Here is a 21,216-nt window from a genome sequence, read left to right on the forward strand (position 1 = left end):
ACAAAGTCTTCTCATGACTGAGGTTCTCTTGACTTAATCAGTTGTAATTCTGAATCATTTAGAATTTTTTTTTTCCTCAACTTTCACCTTGAAAAGATAAACAACCACAACACCGCCACCCTCGTGGACAACCTCGCCAACCTCGGACTTAAACAACTAGTCACTTCCCCCACCCACATCGCAGGTCACACACTCGACCCCATCTTCACATCCAGCAACCATGTCTCCTTCAGCCACACTACGGATCTCCTCTGGACTGACCACAGCTGCGTTCACTTCACCTACAACAAGCCGAAACCCATCAACCACTCCCAACCTACCCTGCAAAGAAACTGGAACAAAATCACCACGGACCAAATCTCCGCATCGCTCCTTCGAAACTCTCCAGCCCTCTCTTCTAACGCCAACGAAGCCGCCACCAACCTCACCCTATGGTTATCCAACACCGCCGACACCTTAGCTCCACTGAAAAAACGTCAAAGCAAACCTGGCAGCAAGAAAGCCTCATGGTTCAACGATGATCTCAAGAAGTCCAAGAAACTCTGCCGCTCCCTTGAAAAGGCCTGGAAAAAAGACCCAACCACCAGCACCAAGGACGCCTTCAAAAGCGCCACCCGCACTCACCACCAACTGATCCGAAAAGCCAAGAAAACAGCATTCAAGGATCGACTTGACAACAACGCCCACAACAGCAAGGAACTTTTCAACATCGTCAAGGAATTTTCCAATCCATCGGCCAACTCCAACGACATCACCCCCTCTCAAACCCTCTGCGACTCCCTAGCCTCTTTTTTCCACAACAAGATTGCAGACATCCACAACAGCTTTGACAACCAACCCGGAAACCAACCCACCCTACCATCTGCTGACCATCTTCCCCCCGAGAACACCCTTAACGCCTGGAACCCAATCTCCACTGAGGACACCATCCGCCTGATGAATTCCATCCACTCAGGATCCCCCACAGACCCATGCCCTCACCACATCTTCAACAAAGCAGACTCCGTCATAGCACCGCACCTCCGAGACGTCATCAACTGCTCCTTCAACTCCGCTACCTTCCCAGAAGACTGGAAACACGCTGAACTCACCGCCCTTCTGAAAAAACCTACAGCGGACCCCACCGAACTCAAAAATTACCGCCCCATCTCGCTTCTTCCATTCCCGGCCAAAGTCATCGAGAAAGCCGTCAACAACCAGCTCGCCGCCTTCCTCGAAGCCAACAAATCCCTCGACCCCTCACAATCTGGCTTCCGAGCAAAACACAGCACTGAGACCGCCCTCATCGCAGCAACAGACGACATTCGAACTCTACTGGACAATGGAGACACAGTCGCCCTCATCCTCCTCGACCTCTCTGCAGCATTCGATACAGTCTGCCACAGCACCCTTCTACAACGCCTCAATAACATCGGAATCCAAGGAAAAGCACTCGAATGGATCACCTCGTTCCTCACCGGAAGAACCCAGAGAGTCCGCCTTCCTCCATTCAAGTCCGAGGCCTCTGAAGTCATCTGCGGCGTACCCCAAGGATCCTCACTCAGTCCCACCCTCTTCAACGTATACATGAGCCCCCTCGCGGCCATCGCACGCCAACACAACCTCAACATCATCTCTTACGCAGACGACACTCAACTGATCCTTTCTCTCACCAATGACCCCAGCACCGCCAAAACTAACCTACACGAAGGAATGAAAGAAGTTGCCGAATGGATGAAACACAGCCGTCTGAAACTGAACTCAGACAAAACTGAAGTCCTCATCTTAGGTACATCCCCCTCTGCATGGGACGACTCCTGGTGGCCGGAAGCCCTCGGAAAAGCACCCATCCCGACAGACCACGCACGGAACCTTGGCGTCATCCTGGATTCTTCACTCTCAATGAACAGACAAGTCAATGCCGTATCCTCTTCCTGCTTCAACATTCTTCGCATGCTCAGAAAAACATTTCGCTGGATCCCCTCCGAAACAAGGAAAACAGTCACCCACGCTCTGGTCACGAGCCGACTAGATTACGGAAACACCCTCTACGCGGGTACTACCGCAAAACTCCAGAAGAAACTCCAACGAATCCAAAACGCCTCAGCCAGGCTCATATTAGACATCCCACGCAACAAACACATCTCTGGTCACCTTAAAGACCTCCACTGGCTACCCGTCAATAAGAGGATCACTTTCCGACTGCTTACCCACGCACACAAATCACTCTACGACATCGGACCAGATTGCCTCAACTCTTGACTGTCCTTCTACACCCCCTCCCGCCAACTACGTTCTTCCAGCCAAGCCCTCGCCACTGTACCTCGAATCAACAAGACCACCATGGGAGGCAGATCCTTTTCATACCTAGCTGCTAAAACATGGAACTCACTCCCCGCTTACCTTCGCCTCACCCAGAACCACCTAGCGTTCAGAAAGCAGCTTAAAACGTGGATATTTGACAAATAATCCCCCTCCCCTTCCTAAGCGCCTTGAAACCCTCTGGGTATGTAGTGCGCTATACAAATTTTATGACTTGACTTGACTTGACATGAGTCAGAAGTATAGGTGTAGTACAAAAATTGCACCATTACAATGTCTGCTGTGAAATGACCAAGTTGGAGGAACAAATGCTGTAGCATGTGTGCAATAACTGATTACAATTAAAATTTCTCATTCAGAAAACTTTGGTAATTTTGAAAATGTGAGAAAGAGGCCTTATGTATGAGAGCTAATGCACAAAGACAGTGTATTCCCAATGGGTAATTGGCCATCTATACATCAGAAAAAGTTCCCTGAATGCACACTGCATATCAAAAAGTTGGAGTACTGGCATAAGAGTAAGGAAGCAGAATTAAAGTTTCCCAATGTAAAAATTAGACATGATGGTCCTAATGTGGGCAGGTAGTGAGTTCCAAAACTTGGTTGCCAGAAAGAAAAAAGGGTGACTTCCAATTCAGTAGAGGTGGATAAGTGGGATCCAAAGCAAATTAAGAATTGAGGACCTTAGGTTTGTGCTGGACAATAAGAAACATTTTTTGAGGCTGAATTAAGAACCAGAATTCAAACAACATTTCTGAAACATGCATAGAGCTTTAAAGATAGTTATTTTCCTGATTGGTAGCAGGTGAATTAAGGGCAAATGTGAAGATATAGACGAGAGTTAAATAATGGGAATGCCCCAGCTATAGTGAATTGATGTAATTCAACCTTGAGGCAATGTGGGCTTGGACAAGGGTTCTACAGCAAGAGTAAGTAAGCAATGGGATGATTTTCATAAGAACATTAGTATTAAGAAGCAGTATGAGGTGACATGTTTGATATGGGCCTTAAAATACCAAGATTTTTTATGGAGATGACTGGCAAAGGAGATGAGCCAAGTTCGGATAGCCACCAAATGAAGCGGTCATGGGGGAGGGGATCTATCAAAGAGAAGAATCCCTATTTTACCACTGTTCAATTGCTGGCATTTGGAACACATCCAGGAGGGGACTTCTGAGATGCAGGTGACTTCTAAGAATCAGAGATGATTTCTGATATTGACGCAATGTCATCTGCATATGATAGTAATTGGAAACCTAATGACCTTACAAGAGCTGCAAGTGTGGATACATTTACATTGAACAGCAAGCGACCGAGAGATGATACCTGAGGATGTTGTTGAGGTGCAATGAGGAAGAGATACAGTTTTTGTTTGATTGGTTAGGATTAAATCCAAGAGAGAGTGTTATGAGAGATACCTATCTCATACAGTCACAAAATTGGTAAACTATGCAAAATGGTGTTGAATGCGACTGATATGTCCAGGATGATAAAGGTGGCAGAGCTGCCATGATAAACATAAGTTTATCCTTTACTGTAAACAGTGATAATTCTGTATTATTTTTAAAGTCTAAAGACAGCTTGAAAGAAGTTGAGTAGGCTATAGTATTTGGTTGGCTAGAGTTTTATTGAAATGCCTTTCAAATATTTTGACCAGGAAAGGAAGAAGATGTTTAGGAGAAAAGTTGCTCCAGGTAAAGGGAAAGGTTGAGGTTTTTTTTAAGCAAAGGTATTACCAAAGCATGTTTCAAGTTGTCAAGCACTCTAGAGGTCATATGCAAAAGAATGCATAGGTCTCGGAGATCAAGAACCCATGAGTTCTTGGCCCATAGATAAAAGGAACGGACACAAAGCTGAGGCAAAATGGTAGGTCGAAGAATTCAATCTTTTTCAAGAGGAAGCATAAACAATATGTATTGTCTCAATGTAAATGTAACAATTAATATGCTTCAATTGCTTTAATATTACAACAATTTGATTCTGATTCAGATTATCACAGAGGTATTTTTAATATCTACTTGCTTTATGTACTAATTAACATAAACAGAGAGAGCTCATGTTTCTCTCAAGCACATTTTACAAAATGTTATAGTGGTAACACATTTTACAAAATGTTATAGTGGTAACACAAGAATGCTGGGTCCAGTAAAGAGAAAAGCCAATTGAAAGCCCTAGGGAAAGTTCAATAATTAATTGGTTAGCTCCTCCATCACTCCTACCAGCATCCGACCATCAGTGCCCTCCAATGCTGTTTACCAAAACATGGGTACTGAAATCCATCCATAGGCAAGATGCACCTTGACAGAAGTAAAAAGGCATGGCCACCACCGTACGTCTTCAGCTGCATGAGGTATCCAATGACAAGATCCCACAGAAAATCCAAAGCTTACCTGCAAATGAGTTTTGCTTGATCTATTTAATTTGAAGCATTCCCCCCTGACTAGCATCTATGCTAATTGCATAGAATTGTGATCCCCAGTCTCTAACAGGGACATGGTTCATGAGATTATCTGCTCCTCTTGATAAAGATTGTACATATGTTGATCCATTCAGTAAAGCACATGTGCAGGCATGGAATTATATTTATTAATTGTAAGTGGTAATGGGCTTGACTGCACTACACAACAGTGATTAAGAGAGAAATTCTTAGCATAGAAAACAAGTGGAGCAGGGGTTAACAGATGTGTTTAACTACTTCATGAGTTCATTGTGATAAAGATATTAAGAAAACCCACTGGCTTTCTAATAGTAATTGTACCTGTAAACAAACCCTGTCATTAAACAGACAAAATGAACTACTGCCAAAAAACTGAACTAGCCTTCAACATGGTTCACTGACAGAATATCGGAAGCAAAAATATCTGTGGACAGAATATTGTGTCAAAAATATCAAGGACCATAATACCAAGAAGGTAATATATATTGTTAAAGTACATATCTGTGGAGTTATATATATAATTTGCTTACCTATAGAAACTTACCTTCATGATATTTTTGTCCTCATCATTCTTCACACAATATTTTGGCTCACATAATTATTGTTTCCGATATCCTGTCTAACCACAATCCAGCATCTGACCCAATAAACAAGATGCGCCATTCACAGATTCAATTCAATTTAAAATGGATTGTCACATTCCACCGCATGCATGGGTTCACCATTTTTTTAGTGTATATTGGAATAAGAGCTCAGATATTAGTAGTCTGGTCATTCTCTACTGTTTAATAAGCTGTATTTTATCTCTCCTTGGTTATTAAAGCAATCAAGGCCAGTGCATGGGTCTGATGGGGTGCCTATGAATCTTTTTTTAAATGCAATGTTTACCTATGGGGGCCATGATTACCAATGCTTACAAAGCTGTGTGCACCACCAAAATGTCACCCTCATGGCCCAAGTCTCTAATTATCCCAAAGGTTAAGAAAGGACACAGAGAAGATCTTCCTTGTTATTAGCCATTATCCCTTCTAGATTCTACAATCAAAATTCTAGGTAGAATACTAATATCTAGAATTGAGGAATGGGCAGATTCTAATGACCTTTTACCTGAATAACAATTTGGGTATAGAGCTGGGTTAGGTACCGTAGAAAAATAACTAAATGTACATCTAATTTTAAGATATGTATTCACTCGATTTAAGTTTTAATTTTACCTGCATAAATAAAACTAAATTGTTGGATAGTTTTGAATTATGGGCATAGACAAAAATATTATCTACTTTCTTTTCTTTGTACATAGTGACCTTAGAGTTAGTTAGATGCGTCAAAGTGGACAAGCGCAAAGTTATTTTTAACTTAGAAACAGAAGTCTTCAGGGTTGCGTCCCCACACCCACCTTTTTTGTATTGTACACATAACAATTGGAGAGCACCCGAAGGGGAAAACCCAGGATACCCCTAGACTAGGTGATACATATCTACCTGTGCTATTATATGCAGATGACACACTCAATATGCAGATAACTGAAAATGGGCTTATGAATTTGGTTGACCCTTACATCTCACTCATGGCCTTGACCTAACAACTAACTTCTCTAAGACATGCATTTTCACAACAGGTGCGAAAGCTATGTAGAAAAACATATTTTCAATAAAAAAGTATGAACTGACTCAGTCTTAGTTATTTTGCTGTTTAAGTATTCACTGTAACAGAATTAATTGTTAGTCTCATTTCTTACAGTGTAGTATGCTTATATTTACCCAAGTCCCTGGACGCAACTTTCAGATTTGCTATACGTTGACAACAAACAGGTACACAATATTAAAATTATTTACACCAGGAAATGTATTTCAGTAACCACGAATGGTGCTGGTGTCTGGGGCTATTCTGACATCTATTGGGACTAGCACATTGGATTTTACATAATACTAAGAGCTGGGTTTGATGTATAGAGCTTAAGAATAAATTAGCCCCAGTTCTCTTGTGGACTTCATATTAAATAAAAATACTATTCTGTGTTGATAGAAGCTAGAGACTACTTAAAAGATACTATGCATAAACTACATTAATAAGATACAAACTGATTTGGGATGCCTTCAAATATCTAATACTCCCAACATATATCTAGAGGAGATAAACTATAGGTGAAAAATTGTATTTTAGAGAGACGGTGAAACGTAAGGGGAAGTAACGAGCTGGGCAAGTCCATTATTAGATCATTTATGTCAATAAAAACTACAATTGGCTTGAAAACATATCTATCATATCTAACTATTGTAGCTAATGTTTCTTAGAGGAATTTGGTGACATGATTCAGTGTTTAAATAAAACTTCAGCAAATATCCTTTCTGCTAAGTTGTGCTTATACACATCTGTGTTCCTCTGACAACAAATCTTTGCAGACGATGTTGCATTTTATGTTTTGATACGTGTTATATGAGCTCTCACATTAGATTTCAGATACATTGATTCAGGTACAGAAATTGTACTAGTTGGTGAGCGGCTTTCTTGCCCTTACAAAAGTTACTTTCTTTTGCTGGTGCAATGGATTGTTTCTTAACTGCTGATGTTACACTGGGAACAACTATCTGTAGTTAATGTATGTTTTGCTACTGATGTTTCAATGCACTAATTTGAATTGTATATTTGTTTGTATGGTTATTTTAACCAAAATAAACCTCTGACAGTGATCTAAAATTGTCTAGAATTAGTGAATGCTTACTATAGCCATAAAGAACAAACACATATTTTTAGAAAAAAGGAAATGCAAAAGCTGACATTATTGATTGTTTATTATATTTCATATACAAGTAAGGCAAAAGAAATGTACACATTATGTTACATAAGAAGGTCAGTTGAACACAAAATATATGTTAACATATGAATTAATGAACAATATTAACGTGAGCAAAACAAAAATAACAATGAAAGTGATAAAGAAATATACTTAAAACTAATAACTGAAACTAATAATTATTTGGAACTTTGTACAAAAATAGATCATGAAAATGAATATAATATGTACATATTGTCCATTGCAAGCTCTAGTTTCTTTTTGTTCCCCTCAGACACAGAACCACGGTTTCGGGATTTAAAAGAAGTCTACTGCTGCTATAGCACATTTTTTTTACAAAGTATTTACATTAAAGGGATCAATTTAGTCTTCAAAAATGCAATATTTAAAAACTATTCCTTGTAATGTTTGTTATTATATGTTCATTTTTTATTGATGAGCAAGGTGAATACATAAAGGCACAGCTAGATATGGAATCCAATATAGAAAATAAAGGCAAGGTAACAGAGAATATTATCTCTTGTTATGCTTTCCAGCATGATATAAGAAAACCAATTTTCCATCCCGCAGGGTTTCGTTCATAGTATACCATATAAAACATTGACCATAAGGCAAATCTAGGTGGACAGACTGTTCTAAGTACTACCAATGGTTTCTCAAGGCACTTGCCTGGTGAATTTGTTCTGCCCATAAACAATGGGTTCATGTTGTATACACCCTGATTGCAAAGTGTTGTTGTTTTGTAGAGGATCTTTATAGGCCATAATTATTCAATAGGTAAGATCATGTTGGTTTTCCGAAGGACTTTGCTGCTAATTATTAACCTATAGGAATTTTGTTATCATATGATATTTAACTCAGAGATGAAAAGGGCATGATAGTTAATCAAATGACACATTATCATACATGCATTATTGGGTTGATGGTGAGTGCTAACAAAATGTGAGCAAAATCAAAGTAACTAAAAGGTGTGCAAAAAATAATAAAAACAAATTTTCTAATGACAATCATGGAGCCAAACACTTTTTTAGTCAGATTCTCCATCTGCTGATATCTGTTTCTGTATACTGGAAACAAATCTTTGGTTCTCTATGCAAAATATACAATAGTAGTTTCTGTTTTTCAAGGTTACAATTGTGCATAAAATAATATGTTATGTCTGATGTTTTTGGAAATACTGGTACTGTTGCATGGAAGACAGTTTCACACGCTTCTTTTTCCCCAGATCTTAAGGTCTATCATAACCATCTCACATATTGATATTAATTCTGCTTTAGTCGCATATCATGACTCCCTAATACTTACATTGGATCAAATAGCTCCTTTCAAAAATATTTCATCCTCTCTCTCTAGAAGGCAGGCCCCCAGAAAATTTGCGCTTGGAAAAATAAAAATATAAATGGCTCAAACATAGGTGGCACGCAATGAAATCCCCTGTTGATAAAGAAGCCTATAGGCCACTGCTGTACAGTTACAATAATAAGATTACAAAACCTCGACAAACGCCCGAGCTGGAAATTCTACAAAAGAACTTTACAAAGTTCTGAACAATTTTGTAAAACCTCGAGCCTGTATTTGCACTATTACGGCCTCACACCAAATTATGTGACTCCCTGGCTGAGCTGGCCTCCCCGAATGCCATCAATTTCCTGGATAAATGTTAGCCATGCTCTTCGGAACAGGTGCAGGAGATGTTGGCCCTTACTAAATGTGGCTCCCCTCTGGACCTATGCCCGCCTAGGATAACCTCCTGATTAGCCAATTCCATTGCACCATCAGAAATGGTGCTCTATAATCCTTCTCTAGCTTCAGCCAAACTTTCAACAGATCGGAAGCGTGCCCCAGTACCTCCTAATCTCACAAAGCACTCTACCAATCTCAATATTTTTTCCAACTTCCGACCCATCTCGCAGCTCCCTCTGCTACAAGCTCGAGAAAGTCACATCAATATACAACTGCCATCTTCCTAGAAGAACACATGATCCTAGAGCCCTCACTATCGGGTTTCAGAGGGTCACATAGAACAGAGACTGACCTAGAGGCAGTCACTGATACCATCAAACTGTCAATAGATGGAGGCCCACCAGTCCTGTTGGCACTACTGGACCTATCCACAGACTTCAATACGGTCTATCACTCAATTTTAATCCAAAGACTTCATGATGCAGGAGTATATGGTGGAGCGAAACATTAACTCAAGGATTTTCTTGTCAATCAAACCCAAACCATCTGTCTAGAGTCCTTTAAATCGAGAACAGCTTAGATCAAAAAAGAAGTCCCAGGGTTCCTGCTTGAGCCCAACACTATTTAACATCTATGTGGTGCTTCTAGCACAAATTGTGAGGTCATGTGAATTTGGGTTCGTATCATATGCTGATGACAACAAACTTCCCATCTCTTTCAGGCCGGATACAGTAAAAGTGAAGTCTCAGTTTGCAAGTTGTGTGAGGGAAATCGCTGACAGGATGACTAAAAACTACCTCCAACTAAATGGTGAGAACACTGAGATTGTGTAATTTGGCAATGCACAAGAGGTCTTGTTGGCTCATTGGTGGTCAGCAGAATTTCGTGCAGCCCCTTGTCCAAAAACAGGTGGTCGAATATCTTTTATAAAGTATGACCAAACATTATCCATGAAAGGCCAAGTCAGCACAGCCTCTGGCCTCTACTTTGCCACATTGTGCCGCCTAAAAAACGTTTTCCCTTGGCTTCTAACCATCTCATGAAAGACTTTAGTCCAGGTACTAATTACAAGTCCCATAGGCTATGGGAATGCACTGTTAGTGGCAGCTGATGAAACCCTGCTGTCCAAACTTCAAGTTGTGAAAAATAAGGCTGTGCAGCTAATATGTAACCTTCCCCCAAGTTCCTCTTTTGCACCTATTTTAAAAACCTTGCATTTGCTTCCCGTTAGGAAATGGGCAATCTTTTAGCTATGCTGTCTGACCCATAAGGCATAAAGCAAGTCTTTTCCTGCCTATTTACATTCTTGACTTGTCATTATCAGCCCACCAGATTGCTTAGGTGAACAAATAAAGTCCTTCTAAAGATTCCACACATATGCACCTCCAGATTTTGTGGCAGAGCTTTCTCCAATCTAGCCCCAATCCATTGGAACAAACTTCCTTTTTATATTTGCATTTGTTACGATTTCATGAAGTTCAATAAGCTTTTATAGCCCTGGATCAAAGTTCCAGCAATAAGGCGCCCGGCTTTGATGGTACTCCGATAGATTGACCTTTGGAGTCCACTGCTCACTAACACCTTTAAGGCAATAGCAAGAGAGGGACCTCCCGCCTCCTGGCTTAAAGCCATTTTAGTTCCAATTTTCAAAAAAGGTGACAAGCAAGACCCCAGGAATTACAGACCTATTCCCCTTCTAGATAGAAAGGCAAAACTAATGGGCAGAGTGCTATGAAATATATTGGAGAAATGAGCATCGACAAATAATATCCTAATCCCTGCACAATATGGGTTTCTAAAAGGGAGAGGCACACAAGATCAATGCCTGAATGTGAGCCTGCTTATAGCAAAGTACACTCATGTGAAGCAAGACAATTTATACCTGGCCTTTATGGACCTCAGTGGGCCTTTGGTTGTGTATCTCACCATCAGCTTTGGAGAATTGTGAGGGAAATGGGGGTAGACAAGGCAGTGATTATATTCATTAGACAATTGTACTCAAGGGCTGAAGCATGTGTTAGGTATGGGTCAAAGGGAGAATGCACTAGGTGGTTTCAAGTAACAAGAGGAGTTCGCCAAGGGTGCGTTCACGCACCTTTTTTTATTTTCGATGTATAATAATGAGGTGGAGTCTAAATTACTAGAAACAGCGATAGATGTGCCCAGAATAAAGAAGTTGCAAATCCCAATTTTATTATATGCAGATGATGCAGTTTTGTTTGCGCGGACGGGAAGATCCCTCCAGACAATGTTGAACACTTATGTGGATTTTATGAAAGGTTTGGATCTCCGTACAAATGAAGCCAAGTCATTTGTTTTAATTGCAGGGCAAACAATGAGTAAACCACCATCGTTTTTTATCTCAAATCGTAAAGTGACACAGATGGAGTCTTTCCCATACCTAGGATTCACTTTCGACTATAAGGCATCTTGGAGGAGTATGGTAGAGAACCGTGGCATTATGTTAGAAAAGAGCACTAATGCTATTCGCTCATTATCAAATAAGCTGGGAACAGGAAACCCAGACATTTTAAGAAAGGTCTATGGGGCTAAATCGAGAGCAGAAGCCACGTATGGTGCAGGGGTGTGGCGGCATGTTGACGCAAAGAGGATCCAAACAATAGAGGATTTGTTTTGGAAATCAAAGATGAGTCTCTCCACCAGTTGTCCCAATTTTAATTTGCATGAAGAACTATCATCCCTTATATAATTGATTGGATAAACGTTGCTCCCATCTTCTTATGGTACTCAGTTTGGCGTAGAGACACAGTGTCATTCACCCAACAAATAATACAGGATTGCTTATCCCTCGAGTACAAGGAGAACATTTTATGGCTAAAGTCTGTGAAAGTTACTTTATACACTCTTGATTTAGGTAGCTTATTTGAATCATCAGAAACATGTGGCTCTGTTTCAAAACAAGAACTAAAGACCAGTTTTATGATCATTCCTAAAGAATGGAGATTGAATGTTCAGCGTATTAAACCTACCGTTAGAGAATATATTGAAGGGCCATTGCAGGTTGAGGGGATATACCCCTATCTGGACTTTGTAACAATTCCCAGGTTACAGGTTTGTTTTGCTAAGGTTTCGGCTCAATTATATTCCTTGCCTGTTGGGCCACCCTGCTGGTATCTTTTCTTTGAATGATCTCCTGTGTTGCCCATGTAATGACACTTCACGACAGTCTGATTTGCACATCTTTTTTTCTGTACATTTTATTGTAATCAACGGAAAAGGTTTCTAATTCCGCTTTTACGTAAGCACAATTGTAGACAATGTCGTTTGGCCCTGTATTTTTTACCTATGCTGCCTGATCCACTAACCTGCTACAGTGTTGCCTCTTTTTTATGTATGTGTCTCAAATCCAGGAAATCATTTATTGATTGATACTGATGAATTGCTTCTTTTAACATTTTTAACAGTGATGTATACATACTTTTATGATTAATTTGTATTAATCAAATAAAGTAATTTTTAAGATTTTGATGATGATGAAAAAGCTTTTAAAGATGTGGATGTTCTAAAGTGCACTTCTGTCCTGAAGAGCAAGTGCCGAGATACTTCTTCTGGAGTGAGTTGTGCACAATAACAAGTGCGAGTAACATAACATAACATTGCATGTCATATTCTCTTGCACCAAAACTGCAACCATGCTTGGAACAAGCAGTCTTACACATCGCATTATCATCATGCCTGACAACTTACCAATAAACTTTTAAAGATGTGGAGAAGTGTTTAAACATATCTAAGAGTCCATCATGTTCTGTGTCTGTAAGGCACAGCTGGAGAAAAAAGATGTATCACCAAAAATCCATCCATCAGGACATTTTTTATATTAGCCCTGATTTTCTGAAACTCTCATGAATATTCATCTAGAAAACAATCACCAGACGGTATGCATTTATAGGATTTATAGAATATGATACCTTATGATACGGCTGTGCAAGATGTGAAGATATTTCCTCAAGAAAGTCATGCATTACATCCACCTGGAGCACAATATCTGCAGGAATGCTAATAATCAACAGTTTTGTTCTTTCACTTGGAAAACAAAAGTACATGTGAAGACTTCATTTCCCTTACACTAAGGCCCACATGCATCATTGTATCATTTTGCATTTCTTAATTTGCGAAAAATAAGGAATCGCAAATTAAGAAGTGCAAAATGCTATGCATCATTTTTTTCGGTATTTCTTTGTGATTCGGTAAAAATCGCAATTTTTACCGAATCCCAAAGAAATACCGAATTCTTAAGTTAATTTTCGCAATTCCCATTGATTCCTATGGGCCAAAAGGCCCATAGGAGTCAATGCAAATTGCGAGTGGCACTTCGAAAATTTCATGGGAGCAGGGGGGGGTCCAAAGGACCCCCCCCCTGCACCCCTGAAATGTATTTTTCGCATCATGTTGCACACACACATGTCCTAAGGACATGTGTGTCCGTAACATGAATGTTGAAAAAAAAGCATTTTCAACATTTTAAACACTTTTTCCAAATTTACCGAGTGGTTCAACCACTCGGTAAATTTGGCACCCTATTTGCGAATTTTCACTTTTTAAAATAATGATGCATTGCTTTTAAGAAATCGCACATCTGCGACTTCTTAAAAGCACCCGCAATTTTAGAATTCGCAAACATGTTACGAATTCTAAAATTGCTTCATGCATCCCAAAAAGCACTTTTGCATTCGCAAACGGCCGATTTTAAGGAATCGCACCATTTGCGAATGAAAAAGTCCTTGATGCATGTGGGCCTTACAACCTTGTGAGTGTTGCATGCACTTTACAAAATATACAGCACCACTTAGACCTGCTCTTTTTAGGATTAACTTGGAAAGTGCAAATACAAGTGGAAAGGCATTGTAAATGTTACACCTTTCTCTGCAATAATGTCTTTTGCATTGTCCACACACCTTACACTCCTCTGAAAACACCCATCTCTAGGTGTAGCAGTTGTGGAAATATATGAGGTCAGCTTGTATATAGTATGAAGATGCAACAGGCATCCCTGTCCAGAACATTCTGCAGGTGCTAAGTTGGTGAGTCAGGGTTTGGAATGTATTTTTAAAGATGCAACTTTTCTGCATATGAATTTGTCTTAGTCTCAGAAATAAAAGGGCATATGATCCAACATGACTCAGTTTCCTACTCAAAAATTGTCCTCTTAGCCTGATATTTTCCAGAGATGATGAAAATAAATTGACTAAAACACTACCTTGCCCTTTATGCTATGTACAATTACTACTATTTTCACTCATTTCCAGTTGAGTCACTAAGAAACATATTCTTTCATAAGTCAGTTTACACAAGAGAGAGGGACAGCCCAGTCGTCTGATCCAGAGATGAGTAGCTTCTCACCTTAATGAAGCTTGCCAGTATGTAACATATATTTGTAATGAGGAAATGTTAGTTATGACCTGGTTGAGGGCTCACTGTTGGCTTTGGAAATGTATTCCAGTTGTGGTGAGAATGTCCCCGATCACCATACATTGCAGCTGATCTCTATTTTATATTACATGACTATATATATCCTGTACAGTACTACGCCTGGAAGCGCCAAGGCATTGCTGTTTATGGAGCACAGAATAGACCATACAGCTGATGAATTTAGGGGTACACTATTGTGATTATTTCCCCAAGATGATGACAAATAAAATATCTACACAGAAATCTGTGACAATATTGACAAATAAATTCATTCAGGAACACCTCTTTTTATAATTGGTCTTTTTGCTGCAAACTAATATGTTTTACAAACTACACATTCTAGGTTTTCAATTGAAAACCACACAGAATATATTTTTATCCAGAAATATTGTACATTTGTTGATCCTTGTCACATTGTGTGTCGCTTCACAGCAAAAATAAAAACATAAAATTGCAGGAGTAAACTTAACCTGTCCATTGCAGAACCAAAAAATTGAAATATTGCCACGTCTGCCTCATAACAACTATATGAGACTGTCCTTTATACATTCACACTCTTAGCGTGTGTTGGGGTACTGGATCCCTGTGAGGAATAATAAAAACGATTTTCAAGGAGGTCTTGGGACCTTCCCAGACAGCACGCGGAGATAGAACCGCCCAATAGGGAAAGGGCAGCCCCGATCCAGCCGGAATACAGTGAATAGCCAAACGTCACTATCTGAGACTCCTGATGGGCGCACACTGGAAACCAAATGGTGGCGATGGCGACACAAATCGCTGGCAAGAAAGAAAAGATTAGTCAGAGATTTAAGATACAAATCAAAAGAAAACATAAAACAAATTTTTGGGATTCAAAATAAAAGAAAGAACTTAATATGAAATACTTCAGAAATAACTTGCTGCAATATTTTACAGCTTAAAAGTTAAAATATTTGCTGAGTAAAGAAATTAAATTGCTGTTTTAATCTGTCACTACACAGTCTAGTGTGGTAATTTTTGGCGACAGCACTGTGATTTCCAATGAATGTAATACGCAGTTGGGAAATGGATCTATGCTTCAGGGATCCACATAAAGGTACATACATTGGAATGATGTGATTGGTGCATTGGTCAATTTATGTAATAATTTTCTTTAGATTAAACCAAGTCAGGAGAGCTCTAGGTTTGTCAGGTGTCTATATTGGCATGAAATTGTCCCTTCAATATGCCAAAATAATTATGTCCAAGGACCACAAGGCTACCACAGTAGAAGTTAGATATTAGAAAAAACCAGCATAACATAACATACCATAAATTAACATAACATAAAATAACATAGCATAGCATAACATAATAGTACTCCTGACCATGATTATGTAAAAAATTAGCTTTTTGGAAGTATGAAAATATATATTCTCTGTACACATATAGGGACAAATTACAAACTTCTCCAGGGACAAGTCTTCACTTAGATTCCCCCAAAGATGCCACAAACCGATGAAGAAAACGGGCATTCAGAGCTACGGTGGATTTCCTCACCTGTTCATGAGGTCAGCCACTTGGAGGCCCTTAATTCCTGCTACTCTTACTCCACCACAAACTACAGAGAGATAACTATTCAATAAACCCAGGGAAAGTGTTCAACAGAGTCATCCATAACAGAATAAAGGAACAAGTCGATGGTCAGGTACGAGACCAGCAAGTTGGCTTCCACAAAGCTAGATCATGCACACATTAGATTGCACACTGCGCATCATCATCGAGCAGTCAAGAGAATGGACCCCCACCTTTATGTCAACTTCATCAAAGGAATTTGACAGCGTGGTTAGATAGACCCTTTGGCAGCTCCTTTGCCACTACAGTGTGCTAGATAAATGTGTAAGAAACAGCAAGCACTCTTACGAGGGAATGACCTGCAAGATAGCTCTTGGAGGACTACTAATGGAAGCCTTCGAAGTGAGGACCAGAGTCTGCCAGGGTTGTGTGCTCTCGCATTTCCTCTTCCTGCTGGCCATAGAATGGATCATGAAGACATCCACACCAAGGACAAGAAATGGGCTCCAGTGGATACATTTGACACAGCTCTACCAACTGGACGTTGCAGACAACCTGCAGACAACCTGGCCCTTCTCTTCGATACACATCTGCAGATGCAAGAGAAGACTAAAAAAGTGGCAGCCACATCAGTACAACCAAGCCTTGACATTCACAGAGAAAAGACAAAGATGCTCAATGCTAATATGGCCATCACTAGAGGCCCATAGGAATGACTGGGTAGAGATTCTCAATTTGCGATTAGCAATTAGCGAATCGCAAATTGAGAATGCAATTTCAAGGGTGCAGGGGTGTCAAAAGGACACCCTGCTGCACCCCTGAAATAAGCATGGGTGCACATGTGGCTCACATACATGCCCTAAGGGCATGTATGTGCGTCACATGGCACTTTGAAAAATGCAAAAAAGTGCATTTTTCAAAGAAATCGCAAATTACCACCAACTTGAAGTTGGTGGAAATTTGCGATTCCTTAAGGCGAAATTGCACTATTTTTTTGCTTCTTACATTGCATTTAAGGAAACACAAAATTTGCAATTCCTTAAATGCAACCGCAAAATAAGGAATCACAAATTTAGTAATTCCTTATTTTGCACACAGATTTGCTCCATACATACCATTTAGCAAAATTGCATTCGCAAACGCCGAAATTCGCAGAATTTTGGCGTTTGCGAATGCAATTTGGCTTGATACATATGGCCCTCAGTGAGGTAACCTATACATATGCCACTCTATGTGCATCATGGACACTTGTTTTTCTACTGCACAAGATAATGCCCACAAAGGGGGGCTGGTTGTTTCTAAAGTAGAAAAATCCTTCCAGAAAGCTGCCATAATGTGGTGGCCAGCCCGCCATGCATTTTCACCAAACAATCTCACGTTCTGTCTCTGGGAGCACTTTTGCTGAATATGCCCTGCCATACTGGTGAGGATATCACAATATGTCAAATGAAAGGCCCAAGGGAGGCGGAGGTAGGTTGCTTCCCTAATTATAGTAGTTTGGTGACCCACCCGCTTATATTCAATAAACCTCTTACTCTGGTCGAGGAATCAGAGGGACCAAGTATTGCCAAATAAATTAGCAACGCAGTGAAAATAATATTGAATGTAATGTCCACATCAAGATAAGGAAAATTAAAAATAATTGACTTAATTACTACAAAACATTTGAGAAAAATTATAAGGAAGGAGGAGAAATTAGCATTACTATTTTCACTTAAAGTGAATGTGGTGAACAGAAGATTAATGCAAATAAATCTTTTTTGAGGGGATCATGAGACGTAACACAAAAGGAGTGGGTCAAAAGATAGATTGACTAGTGAAAACCTACTGTCAGCTGAAGTTTGTGGATTTGCCCAGGGGGCAAAGATATTTTCTGACTTAGATGTTTTTATGGTTCTCATTCAATTTCAGCTCTGTCAACTACAAGACATGATGCAATGATGTCTCAGCAAAGGTTAAAAGCAATCAATTTTGATCCTAGTAGACAGAGAAAGAAGAACAGATGGGGTACTCTTCAGCAATTGATGCTGAGTGTGATTGCGATTGATGGTGTCTTGCTGCAACTTCCATCTGTTGTTTGCTAGTTTGCACAAAATACATTTTGTGGGAGACAACGCCTTCAAGCTGACTTTATACAAAGTCTACTTAAAAAAAAGAAACCTTCCAAGGGTCGGATGTAGGTAATCTTGATTTACCTACTCTTAAATACCGAATCATACTGTTCGGTAAATAACCCCTTCCATGCTGATGACACCAGGGGAATCGCAGCCGCATGGAAGGGGTTAAGAGTAGGTAACTGGGATGTAGGTAATTTCTCATTTTCAATTACCGAATCGGTAAGATTCGGTAATTACCGAATCGGTATTTACCGATTCGGTAATTGCCATTTATTCCTATGGGCCTGTAGGCCCATAGGAATGAATGTCAATTACCGAATCGGTAAATACCGATTCGGTAATTGGGGGAAACATTGAAGGGTGGCAGGGTGTCACTTTGACACCCTGTTGCACCCCTCAATCGTGTATGGGTGCACATGTTGCAGACATACATGCCCTAAGGGCATGTATGTCTGCAACATGGCATCGTTTGAAAAGCAAAAAAAATCCCTTTTCAAGGCTTTTCATTATTTACCACCAACTTCTAGTTGGTGGTAAATAACGAACTCTTAAAGCCCTGTAGCACTGATTACAGTGCTACCTACATCGCAAAATACAGATTCGGTAATTTTACCGATTCAGTAATTTTATCGAATTGGTAAAATTACCGAATCAGTAAAATTACCGAATCTGTATTTTAGGTGGCCCTACATCTCAGTATCCAAATACCGGTCGGTAACGGCCGAAAATCGGTATTTTCGGCCGTTACCGACCGGTATTTGGATACCTACATCTGGCCCTGAGAGCTAGATGTAGGTAAATCAGGTTTACCGATTCATAAATACCGAATTTTACCGATTCCATATTCATGAATCGGTAAATCTGATGTAGGTAATTATTCCGTAACAAATACCAAATCGGTAGGATTCAGTATTTACCAATTCGGTAATTACCGAATCGGTATTTGCCATTGATTCCTATGGGCCTTGAAGCCCATAGGAATCAATGGCAAATACCGATTCCGTAATTACCGAATCGGTAAAAATACCGAATTGCCAAGGGGGACAGGGTGTCACTTTGACACCCTGTTGCACCGCTGTGTCTGGCTTGTGTGCCATGTGACACACATACATGCCCTTAGGGCATGTCTGTGTGCCACATGGCACAGGTGTACATGCACAGATGTGCATGTACACAGGAATTCGTTATTTACCATGCAATAGTATTATATGGTAAAAAACAAATTCTTAGGGGCCTGTGCACCTACATATAGATTTACCGAATCGGCAAATTTACCGATTCGGTATTTTACATATTCTGTAAATTTACAGAATCAGTAAATTTACCGATTCTGTAAAATTCAGGCACCCTACATCTCAATCACCAAATACCGGTCGGTAACGGCCGAAATCGGCCGTTACCGACCGGTATTTGGAGACCTACATCTGGCCCTTAGTCTTTTCCTAGGTTTTTTTATAGTTATATGGCTGAAAAAAACTGCAAATTGACTTTCTGCAAAGTAATATTTAAACCAAAAGGTGTTTGCTGTATAAAGTGGGCAATGACTTTATTGGACAAAGAATGTACAATTTTGAATTTAAATTAAGATGCAAATTTGGGACTATTTCCATCTCTACACCCACTCCGGCTCAAAGAAGACACACATGATCGGTCCTCTAACCTGGCACACCTAGACATTTTGCGAAGACCAACAGGCGATAAGAGGCAGGTATTGTTTTCTTCCATTGAAGCCATTTCATTCGAGTTTAATTATTTTATTGTGTAGGTGCCTGCTTATTTAAGGACATATAGCAGGATGAAGGCTGCTATTGAGATGCGTATATGCGCCCTAAGCATTTCAGCGAACTGACACACAGAATACAAAATAAGTGATTTAAAATGGTAGTGGTTTTGTATTCTACCCCTTACTCTTAACACACCAAACCATTAAAAAAATATAAGCAGGGAATTGAATTTAATCACTGACAGTGAAAATTGAGTTTGAAAAATAGGAATGTGCTGTGTGATTTAAAATGTTCTTGATTTCAGAAAGATCAAAGCTCAAATATTCATTCAAATGTGAAAGAGATACTTGTGATTTCCAAAAGGTGGAAAGGATATCGAGTTACCTTATGTGTTTTGGTGACTGCATTTTGGTGAGTGCATGACTAAATGTGTACATGTGGAGAAAAGGTAGGTACATGTGGAGAAAAGGTAGGTATCAGTGGCACACTTGTGCTTTTTCAACCAGGGCAGCACAAAACCTTTTTACCTCATAGTCTATAATGTGGAGTGAACACTACTAATAACATCCTAACATGTAAATATGTGTATACTTGTAAAGCGCACTGCCACCCCATCTCGGGGCATCCTGGCGCTATATACGGCTGTGGAACCCTTCCTGGCTTTCCCTGTGAGAAGCCCCCTCCTGGGCACCCCCAAGGTGAAGCCAGGCATCCTAGCGCTGTTGGGGCCCTTCTGGAGATTAAGCAAGCTATTGCCCAGAGTGGGACCCATGATTAGAGTAGGCGCCGAGGCGAGAATTATCGAGTCTGTGGAAATTGAGCCCAAGACCCTGCCGCGTCGGGAATTGAACCCTGATCCGGGCCTGACCTCTGCTTCAGGGTCTGCCGCTTCTAACCAGTGAGCCACACTTCTCCACATTGACCAGAAGTACTTTTCCCTTCTGAATCCAAGGATCTGCAATTAATTTGCACACTAACTGGTTTACAAATAGGAATGCTATTTGAGATGTGGAAATATCCTAATTAGTCACTATGGAAATCATACACAGGAGGTTGCAAGATATCCTGCCGCAGAATGAAAAGTAGTAAGGCAGGTACAAATTGGCGACGCCCTGTGATTGAGCACCAATGCGGGTATGGAGACCAGGATGGACCAGCATACCTCAGTCCCTGCATTTGCATACCCCAAACATATTT

The 21,216-nt window shown here is 40.1% G+C and overlaps 1 protein-coding gene across 3 annotated transcripts in view; it reads right to left on the reverse strand.

The window, feature by feature from the left end:
- Positions 1 to 21,216, reverse strand: part of CLDN11 (claudin 11) — a 131,472-nt gene that overhangs the window by 24,368 nt on the left and 85,888 nt on the right. For 2 of the 3 annotated variants that reach the window (XM_086949180.1, XM_086949179.1), the window contains exon 3: positions 7,513 to 15,422. The exons of the other annotated variant lie outside the window; for it this stretch is intronic. In XM_086949180.1, coding sequence (XP_086805306.1) covers positions 15,187 to 15,422 — 236 coding nt within the window. In that variant the 3' untranslated portion in view covers positions 7,513 to 15,186. Of the gene's footprint in view, positions 1 to 7,512; positions 15,423 to 21,216 lie in introns of those variants that run through there. 3 annotated transcript variants of the gene reach the window in all.

The sequence above is a fragment of the Lissotriton vulgaris genome, unplaced genomic scaffold, assembly GCF_964263255.1.
Source record: "Lissotriton vulgaris unplaced genomic scaffold, aLisVul1.2 SCAFFOLD_1346, whole genome shotgun sequence".
NCBI lineage: Eukaryota > Metazoa > Chordata > Amphibia > Caudata > Salamandridae > Lissotriton > Lissotriton vulgaris.